Raw genomic sequence first — 10,794 nt, 5'->3', positions numbered from 1 at the left:
CTGAAGTCTGTATGTTAGGGGATTGGATTCATCTCTGGGACACGAAGGCCTGCTCTTCCAGAGGATAATATCAAAATATGAAAGTGACCTACTTACCAGACTGAAGCTTTCACTTCCTAACTGACTGCAATACAATCTCTCTATGCTTAGCAGCTTTACAGCAGCTCCTGTGTTCAAAACATCAAAATGACCTGACACACCCAAGGTGTCAAGGATAGTATATGTAGTACCTTTAATTTGAACTAGATAAACCATCAATTACAGTGTGGCATCCAGCACTGAATGCCATTACCTTTGTTTGCACAGATTACCAATTTTATAAAAAAGGTTCTTGATCCTACCGTTTAGTCAAAAAGCAGCGTAATTTTGGTAATAAGTTGTGTCCAAAAAACAGATCCGTTTGGTAAACAGTGCAGTTTACTTGGAATTCTAGTTACTCTTCAGTCATGTTAGTTGTAATTGCACAAAGGTCACAAGCAGCAGAAAATTAAGATTTAATAACAAAAATACACATTTTAAGAAATTGGTTTTTTAAAAAACCCCATATATTTTCATAATGGCTTTACTCTGAGCAAGTTCTCTGTGTGAACAATGTTGTTAAAAGAGCCTCTGTACTTTCCAAAGAACTGGAATGTGTAAGTGCATAGCAGGATCATCAGTTTGGTTACGACACTGGTTGAAAAAGACAGCAGCACCAGGATGAGGCAAAGCCTGAGCTATTTCATATCCCTAGAGAAGAGTTTCTAGCTCATCCAGTCATCTTTTTAATCAATTGTCAATGAGTTTTCTAAGCACACATAGAAATGCTATCTCACTGAGACCCAAATGGATTAGCTACTGCCATGTTACTAATTTGGGAGGATTTTGCTTAATCAGATACCCTAGGATGTTCACAATCTATTAATGACAAAATCCTCGCTTCTTCCTGAGATTCTTGATATTTTTCATTATGATTGCTTTCTTCATGCACTAACAAGGAAGGATTTTGATTAGCTTTTTTTGATGCTGTGGAGTTACAAATCTCAAACACACTTAGTCTGCTTGCTGCATTATCCGAGGACGCTGCCACCATCTTTTCTTGTGAACTTTCTGAACTGGCAAGTGGCAACCTTTCACTCCGTGAGAATAGGTAGCCTGAACAATCCAACCCTGATACACTTGAAGGTTGTAAGATCTCAGCCTTCCCTTGCAGGAACTGATCTGTATCTGCAATCTCATTTGAAGCTTCTAGTTCAAGTGATTTGTGGCACTCCTTTTGCTGTAATGTATTTCCGGTGCAAATGTTTGCTCCGCAGTTCTGTTCTGGGGGGAAACCTAAAAAAATCAAGTTAAAAAAACACAAAACTTCAGTTTACATGCATGCTTTTCAAAACAGACAAAAACGAAAGTGTTTTATAAAATATTTATTTCATAAAAATTATATACCGCCCGATTGTGGTATATGCTACCCATATAAAAAATTAAGCTGTTTTAAGTATAATATTAAGCATTAAGTAATATAATAGAATAAATAGTTTATAAACAAACAGCTTCTACTTTGGCAACAGATTTTTTTTAAAATCTGCTTGGCAGTGTTAACATTTATCCCTGAAAGCAGCCAGGTGGTGGAGTATTTACCAATAATAAATACTTGCATTATATCACATTTCCTTCCAATACAGGTTAAGAGCTAAACAAAGGTATAGTTAGTTTTGTATGCCCAGTGGGGCTTTAAGCTCGTGTTTCTAAAACAGCAGTACTGACATTCATTTAGTGAAATCTGGATTCAAATCACCAATAAAGAAAAAAAACTACTTTTGGAAAACCTATGCATTAAGTACCTTAAGGAGAATGCAAGTGTGAAGGATACAGCAAATTTTTAGCTAAGTTTCCTTTCTCTCTCTCCCTACTCAATATTATTTTTAGACTTATACCACTAGAGTTTAAAGGGTCATTATACTCTTTCAGCTTCCTAGCTATTTGCATGTAATTTTATCTTCAGGAGAGAGTGGAGATATTAGAATTCTCATACCACTACCTTCATATGCAGGACTTCTTTCCTTTATTTCACCTTGACTTGAACTGATAGTCACACTTTCTAACAAATTTTCAGCTCTGATCTTTTTTGCAAATGGCAACATTTCATCTGAACCCTGTTGAGAGAGAAAATAAACTTACCAGCATATTCATCAAACATCAACTTTTTAAAATTATTCCAATATTTTAAAAAGCTCTATTCATTTGGCAGCACTTTGTGCCACACAAGAATCCAAGTGAATGAACTTATGCCAAAAAAGTATAGTTTGCTCATAAAGACCAATTTTGTATGGAAGATGAAATATGCAACAGCTTATTTTCAGCAAGACATATACAAGCAAAAAAGCACAAGAAAAGTGAAATATGCTACAAGGTTTCTACAGTATTATTGATGTGGCAGAATTCACCTATTTTATACCTCAGTTGCTCGTTTCTGTCCCAGAATCTGTGTACATACAGGTGCATCAAAAATTTTAATACACTCAGGTGAAGATTCTATTGTTTGAACCATTTGCATTTCAAGATCACTGCCTATAATTCCTAGAGATTCAGCCACCTATGAAAGACGAAACACAATATTTTTGCCCTAGATCAGTAATACACAATTTATTCACAGTAAATTATTATTTACAGGCGGTAAGTCAGAAGGGCATGTACCTGCTTTCATTATTTCGAGGATGGTTTTATTAGACCTTACCAAGTCTTCTTTGTTAATATTTTGAGTATCATGTTTGTAAATAAAGCTGCTTTAAAGGTAAAGGGACCCCTGACCATTAGGTCCAGTTGTGACCGACTCTGGGGTTGCGGCACTCATCTCGCTTTATTGGCCGAGGGAGCTGGCGTACAGCTTCTGGCTCATGTGGCCAGCATGACTAAGCCACTTCTGGCGAACCAGAGCAGCACACGGAAACGCTGTTTACCTTCCCGCCAGAGCGGTACCTATTTATCTACTTGCACTTTGACGTGCTTTTGAACTGCTAGGTTGGCCGGAGCAGGGACCGAGCAATGGGAGCTCACCCCATGATTCGAACCACCAACCTTCTGATCGGCAAGTCCTAGGCTCTGTGGTTTAACCCACAGCGCCACCCTAAAAGCTGCTTTAGCGGAAAATTATTTAACTATTGTGGTGATAGTTTTTTACTCCAAGGTACTATATTTGATCTTAGCAAGTAGGCCTAAGAGCAAAAGACAGAAGCGCAAATATAGAATAAGATGTACTTAATTTCTGCTTATCTTCAGTATTTGCTATTTATCTTCACACTCCTTCTTTTAAAGAAAATGTGTTCAGTTTCACCTGCTACACTCAGTTTAGCTACTGGATCTTGATTCACAGCCACACACGGAACTACCCAACATACCTTTGGGTTTTTTATCGCCAGAGAGTTGTTTAATTCAGGAGTACTCAAATAGTCTTGGCACATTTTCTTTACTATAGTGTGCAGCTCTTCAAATTCCCGGTATACTTCTGGAAAAAGTGCTTTGGTTGGATAATTTTTTTCTACCTGTTTAGTAACAAAAGCTACATGAATATGAGCAAATTCACAATCACATGCTATAAGTATCATTCAAGCCTATTATAATGCGAACAAGTAACAGGCGATTAAAGGCAGAAAGCACTATTTGAACCTCTCCAGCAAGTCCCCTATCTTGACCACATTGGTTTGGATCAAAGCTGTCAGTCCATCTGGTTGTCGTTGGCTTAAACTGATCTTATGTTAAACAGAGTCTGGAGAAGTAGGGACTGTGGAGTTGAGAAAACTAGACAACAGAGGCTGTGGTTCAAGGTCCAGGAAGATTATGTTAAGAACCATAACTCCTATCTACCCGTTATGAGAAAAATATCTCACTGGAATAACTTACTGTACTAATCTATATTTCCATAAAGAGTGAAATAAAATTGTTGACTTTCCCCTAAACTATAACTTCAAATAGGGCAGGGAAAGTGATGTGTCCCACTTCTTCAATCTTCCACCATGTAATTCCTTGTACTCCTCCTGGTTAATCTGGTTTCATCCAATTTTTGTTCAAACCCGCATGAGTTTGACTATAGGAAATTAAATGCACATTTGCAGGTAGTATTTATTATTCAGTTATTTTGTGCATTTTACACTAAGTTTGCAAGATGTATCTTACCTTCATCAATAGGAATTCAGATACAGTAACAAGTGTTGTAAAGCGTGGAAGAGCCAGCTCCATAAAATCTTCATTGGCACATTGCTGAATCAGCTATTAAAGACCATAATAATTTCTTTAGAGAAGCCATAAAGTCAAATCGCTAAAACGCCAAGTCTAAATACATGGAAATGAACAAAGAAAAATGCATGATATCTGAGCAATTTATTATAGAAAACAGATAATCACTGAGAAGTGTCAATGTTAGGAGACAGTTCTTAGAGTCATTGCCAGAATAAATTCAATTTTTAAATCCCAGCAGTTATATCTAGGGGCCACCTCACACAACATTCTTCCTGCATGGAGATGATCAAAACTAATGCAGAAAACATGTACAACTTGTGTGAAGCACACACAATTGGATTATTTTGCCATGGGCAAACACTTTATCCAAGCCTCTCCAAAGCCTCATTTACTACATGAAAGGCTAGTTACCAAGTAGAATCTTAGCTGGCAGATACTGAAAGAAAAAATAATAAGTCTTTCACCAGAGAACTAAATAACTTGTAGGAATTTTAAATGGTTAAATCTGCAAAAATGGTCACATATGTATAAAAGCTTTGATGAGAAAGGCATGCTTGTTCTTAGATGAAGCAGCAGGCACCCTTAGAAACATTTCCTCCTGCTTAAAGAGAAATGGATAGTTCTTATAAGATAGCACCAGCCATCTCCCCATTTTATACTTATATCAAAATAATTTCAGGAATGTGTGTTGCCCAACTGAGACACCTTTCAAGTTATCAAAACATTTTAAATGGATGAGGCTAACTAAGGGATGGGGATCCTTTGTCAATCCTGGAGCAGCATTTCCTCATGAGCAACGTTCTTGAAGCCATACACCAATGGTGGCAAGGGCAGCTGGCAAAAGTGATTAAGATTTTTTACTTTGTACTGTAGGATCTCTTTCCAACTACACAAAAGTCATAGGTTTCAACACACATGCACACACATATCTCTCCATTCAAGTAAGTAAGGTACTATTAAGGTACAACAGCACATTCCAGCTAGGCAAAGTCACTCGAGGAGGGTGAGGAGACGGACTGGTGTGAATCCAGGGGGCCAGATAGTTCAGAAGTGGGAAAACATCCAGGCCTCTCTAGGTTCACAATCCTAGGTATTTTTACCAAGGTGTAAGTCCCACTGAGCTCAATGAGACCCAATTCTCAGTAAACATGCTTAAGATTTATTGTGAGTACTGTAGCCTAATGGAGAAACTATCACTAGAGAAGCGAGTATGAACAATTGTGAAAAGGAACCATACCTCTTTTAGCCTAGCTTTCCTTCTAAATATACTGTGGTGCTCTGCTGACATATTATTAAGACACTTTGGAGAGAACTGACTGCATCTGCTATATCTTCCAGAATACCTTGATCTTTCAGCTGTCTTTGGTCGGCCACACCTTCTTGGTCGTCGGGGTCTTCCAGGAGCCAAATACAATAAATCGGTGTTTTGATGTTCTAGTAACTTTCCATCTTCTGTAGACTTTTAAAAATGTTCATAAGAATGCTTTAAACAGTTTTGACTTTATGTATTAATTTTTCAGTTTGGAATCATTATACTAACATTATCCTATAAAACTGAGTTTAAAGGCACATATACTTCCCACATGTCACTTCAAGACAAGGAAGATTGCAAATTCCTTTTCTCCTACCTTTAATGCACCGTGATGTCACATCATTATGGTTTGCATGTGCTGCTAACTTTGCTGTTTTAGGATTTATTTTCACATAACCCTGTCTACTTCCAGAAACAAGGACTACCTACTTTTTGACACAGTAAGGAGCACTGATAGAGCAACAAGGCAAAACAATGGTGCCTCTGGAATTACTGCAGCTGGTAAGCAGTTTTCATTTGCTTGCTACTTGCAAGGAAGCTTCAAAATGAACCTTGCAATTCAGAAGGAGGAAGGCAATGAGAATACTAGCAATACTTTTACACCAGTTACCTTATCTATCCAGTAATCATGACCAATAATTCACAGTATTTGAAGATCTTTTAAGACATGCATGTATCAATACAGTACTGTATTGCTTTCATATGACAAATGCCATTCATGAAAAGGATTTTTTGTATGGTATGCTTCCCCATTACATTGATTAGAAATTGCCTTTAGAATAGATTGTCCATTAAATACTTAAACGTTACCAGCAGACTCTATCCCAGACTAAATCCCTCTTCATATTGCAGGGATAAGAATGGCATACACCTGTTTTTCTCCTGTCTAACTTTAATGAGCTACTAGCGTTTAGAATTAGAAGTGCAGTTGTTTAAAATAGTCCAGCAATACCATTCAGTGAAGCCTATTGTATAGATTCCTGTAGCTACGAACTGGTTTTAGATAAGTGGCAAAGGGAGATCCAGCTTGCTCTGGAAAGGCAGAGGGCATGAGCTGACTATTCCCTGGATAATTTGAAATAGAAATATATATATATTTCTCTTACCTGTTGCTTATTCTCTATAGGAAGATTATTTTTCAAGTCTACAGCTGATCCAATTTCATTTAGTAGAGGGGCACTAATTGGTGGTGGTGAAAGCATCTGATGTACACTTTCACAACTTGTCTGCCCAGTACACTCCAGCAACTGTCTATTTATAGGAGAAGATTGTGAAGATTCTTCCTGCCTATGAGCTGGATTAAGTTTATAATGCCTTGCTAATCCACCTTTTCCTATGTAGGATTTTTCACAGCTTTGACATTTAAACAATTTTGGCTTCAGGTCATAGTTCAAGGGACCAAATAATGAGCACACTTCCTTCTCCTTGCCGCCTCCTTCATCATCTTCTAGACTTAGCTCAGCATAGTCATCAGAATCAGACTGGTGACAGTCAGCCAAGTCTTTCGTTTTAATGAATTTGTAATCCTTAGCATTATATTTGGGAGGCCTTGAAATCCGCCCAGAACGAGTTTTCACTTTTAGAGATTTTTTAACTCTGTATTTGTACTTCTCATGGTTTGTGAGTGAATTTGCTGAACAAGATGGGGTGCGCGTAACATTTGGAGAATCTGAAGCAGCTATTGCAACAGATATGCTTTTCTGTCCATTGACAGCGAGGCCATTGAGTAGTTCATGTGTTATGTTGCCTGAGGAAACTTGTCCAAGAGGATGTAAAGGTCTCTGCAGAAGCAGCTGAAGGGTAGGTTCAGAAGATTTATATAACAAAAATTGCTGTGGTCTAGGCACTGTAGCAATATGTGGGTTAATAACACTGACTGCTACAATCCTGGAATTTTTCTCAAATGGCTGATTCATAGTTACATTTTTTGATCTTTGAATTGCTGCAAGAGACAGCTCTGATCTTTCTTTCTCTTTTTTCTGTTCTGGCTGTACTTGGACACAGATGGTTTCCAATGGCTGTAAGAAAAAATAAAGCTTATTTAAGCACAAAGTCATATAAGGTTTTCTATACATTCTTGAAAATGAAACTGATCTAGATGACCACACACTAGTTTTTAAAAGTCTCTTTTAATCCAAGTAAACACAGTCAAGATTGGTTGGAAATTGTAGCATAATTGACTTTAAAAAATAATAATACTCTAGCTTGCATACTCCTGAAACTAGTATTATACACGTTTATCTACTTGTCATATCATTGTAAGGATTAAAGTTAAGGTTTTATGGGGAGTGGAGTAAATTTTTAATAGTGACCTGAAGGAGATCAAGGGCAGGAAGGGGAGAAATGATGTGGTTTTAACTGCTAACTAACTGACCTGCTATTGTTAAGCAGATTGCTGGGTAAAAGTCTGGCATGGTCAGTTGGTGTTTCATCCATGGGAAATTAATTGACAGGATTTGTGAAAGTTGGGGATCTCCTTTCATTTCTTTATGGTACACCCCTCAGTTCAGCAGAGGGAGCAGATGCTTGTGCAACTTTAGAATAGGCAGAAAGCAGTAGTAGAGGTGGGCGGGGGGGGGGGCAGGGTGTCCTGGGCGTGATGGGGGGTTGGAGCGTGTCGGAGCTAAGCACGTTTTGGTGATGTTCCCCAAAGAAGTTCACAACTTTGGGGAAGCTCCGCCTCAGGCGAGGTTGTGATGGATAAGCACTGCTTACCTTGCTCTCTGATAAATCTACTGCTTCAAAGGCGTGCCTGCTTTGTACACAGGAGATCCAGAATTTCTTTTCCTCCCAAGAGGACACTAAACTATTCGCCTCCATGTAAAGCAGCACTTTGGTGACCCTATATTAATTTATTATTATTATAGTTATATACCACCCTACAGCCAAAGATCCCAGAGCGGCTTACAACAAAAAAACACCAATTACTTAACAATACTGTAATAATAGCAATAATAATAATACGTATTTGGTGTTTTTATGTTGTAAGCCGCTCTGGGATCTTCGGATTAAAAGCGGTATATATAGTTATTAAATAAATAAATAAATAGCAGCAGCCCTCCGCCCCGCAAGCAGCGATTTAACCATTCTACGACTTAAGCATCAGCGATCCCCCTTACGAAAAATCAACCACATAAACCCCACAGGCTTATTTCTTATACCTTGGGCGGCAGGAGCCTGGCGGGGACACGGGGCACCTTCTGCAGCCGCTGCGCCGCGTCGTGCGGGATACTGGACACCGGCGGGTCCGCCGAAGTCGAGGCGGAAGTCGCCGAGCAGAAGCCCCGAGCCGGGAAGTGGGGATGAGAAGGCGCGAGGCCGTCGTCCTGGGCTACTGGAGAAGAGGCTTCCCGCCCTTGAGGCGACGCTGCAGCCCCGGAGATACGGGGGCCCACGGGCCTCCCCGTTTGCTTCCCAAGGGGCAAGGTCTCGCCCGGCTGCTGTAGGCCGAGCGCCGAGTCCGGGTCTACAAGCCCGCTCGCCTCAGAGGCCGCCATCTTAGCGAGTAGCTGCTGTCAGGGGAGACGGTTGGAAGTCTCCCTAAGCCCCGCCCCTACCGCGCGCATGAGGTACAAACAGCGCCGGACCAATAGGAATCGGGCTCGGCTGTTTGGGGTACGGGACGACAGCGAAGGGGTGGAGTGGGGAGGAGGAGCAAGAGTTAGAGCGTCGCGGTGGGAGCCGAGCGGGGTCAAATTAGCTTCAAAAGCGTTTAGTCGCTTCCCTAGAGTCCTAGTGCCATCTTCGAACCCCTCGTATGCTCGCTCATCTCCTTGACGCGAACTCGGTGGGCACATTCTGGATTTCGGGCAAATGGGAATAAATAAAATCGCAACTTAATTGTGCCTGGAGGGGCCGTGTTTTGTTTGCATTATCCAAGGGGGAAGCTTTAAATTCTTCATTATTATTATTATTATTATTATTATTATTATTATTTAAACTGGAAGGTATTGCCAAAGTCGAGGTTCTAAACGCCGAGCAGATTAAATAGATTGACAAAACATGAGTATTCTGACTTTTGTCTCCAAAGCGATCTGTTAGAAATGCCTGTACTGTACGGAAATGTGCACAGCCCCTCCGCAGAATGAAGCCTGGGTGGTTTTCACTTAACGGGGTGGAGCACAGGTTTCTGTTTTTGTTGCTGTACTTAAAAATAAATGTAAGTCGACCTTTTTTTCCTTAAAATCCTAAACATAAAAAAGAAACAGTTTTTCAACATCGTATAACCGTCGCCTTTTTTGCTGTTTGCAAAATGAAGAAATTTGCTTTTTTCTAAGCGACATTTTACGGCAACGGAGTATTTGTTTGTTTTGCTTTGTGGCGGACGAACATTTTATTGAAAAGCAAAAGGCTTCCTTGTGGCCCGTACGGGGATCGAACCCGCGACCTTGGCGTTATTAGCACCACGCTCTAACCAACTGAGCTAACCGGCCACTGGGAGAACGTTTTGCCTTGGCTTTCTTTCTGCTACTCGGTGACTCAACTTTGAAGATTGGAATTCGTATACACTATTAATGGCTGTGCATCTAGAGTTGCATGTCGTTTCTTTGAATCACAAATGTGTGTTTCACTGTAAAACGAAGCAGATCTGCATGCTGTTCAAAAGTGATCCATTTGAGAGTGTGAGAAAAATTGTAGCTGCGGTTATGAAAAAGGGCTGCTCCGTTTAATGACTGTCTAATGGCTATTTATTACATACAGAGCATCGACTACACGAGTCAACACTATGCTTTGCCTTTTTTAACAGCTAGAGAAAAGGGTTATGAGCAAACGATGTAACAGCTGGTAGATTTTCAGAGCTGGATACACCTTCCAATTCTGGATTTTCAAAATCTGTTATTCAGATCCTATGCTGTCTTATTACGCGGAGCAGTTGCGGAGATATCTAGCGAACTGGGACACAGTATTCGAGCTGCAGTTATTCACAGGCAAGTGACACCCCTGCAATCCCAATTCTGTACTGGAAGTGGCGACTTTTGCAAGAGCGACTCAACCAGCATGTTATTTCTTTCCTTTTGAATGCCTGTCACGTCAACTCCCACTCCAAAATAATTACTTTGTAATTCTGACAGTGGGCAGTGGTTGGTTTTGGTAACATAGCTCCTTTTCAAAACAACAATATTTTGCTTAACTATGTTCAAGATGTGTCTTCATGGAGCAGGAGATGCTTACTCGGAAGTAAGCCTCGCTGAGTGCAATGGAACTTGCCCGCATGTATAGCTCCTTGAGTAATTCTACCTGCTGCCCCTTACAGTTCAAACTTAAGCATG

General features: G+C 40.0%; 1 protein-coding gene across 4 annotated transcripts; it reads right to left on the bottom strand.

The window, feature by feature from the left end:
• Positions 1 to 208: 208 nt before the first annotated feature.
• ZNF839 (zinc finger protein 839) lies at positions 209 to 9,067 on the bottom strand. 4 transcript variants are annotated; one of them, XM_083613870.1, is made up of 7 exons: positions 8,686 to 9,065; positions 6,631 to 7,542; positions 4,150 to 4,242; positions 3,375 to 3,518; positions 2,435 to 2,572; positions 2,012 to 2,132; positions 209 to 1,314 (listed from the first exon to the last, which is right to left on the bottom strand). In XM_083613870.1, the coding sequence occupies exons 1-7, from the start codon at positions 9,019 to 9,021 to the stop codon at positions 869 to 871; spliced, it is 2,190 nt and encodes a 729-aa protein (XP_083469996.1). In that variant the 5' UTR covers positions 9,022 to 9,065; the 3' UTR covers positions 209 to 868. The 4 variants fall into 4 exon arrangements, with proteins under 4 accessions (XP_083469996.1, XP_083469997.1, XP_083469998.1 ...); XM_083613871.1 differs by having other exon boundaries at positions 2,018 to 2,132; positions 8,686 to 9,064; XM_083613872.1 differs by lacking the exon at positions 2,435 to 2,572 and having other exon boundaries at positions 8,686 to 9,067.
• Between the last annotated feature and the right edge of the window lie 1,727 nt (positions 9,068 to 10,794).

The sequence above is a fragment of the Podarcis filfolensis genome (genome assembly GCF_964270895.1).
Source record: "Podarcis filfolensis genome assembly, chromosome: 1".
In the NCBI taxonomy this organism is placed as follows: Eukaryota; Metazoa; Chordata; class Lepidosauria; order Squamata; family Lacertidae; genus Podarcis; species Podarcis filfolensis.
Note: the sequence above shows the minus strand (reverse complement) of the source record. Positions and strands in the feature narration are given on the sequence as shown.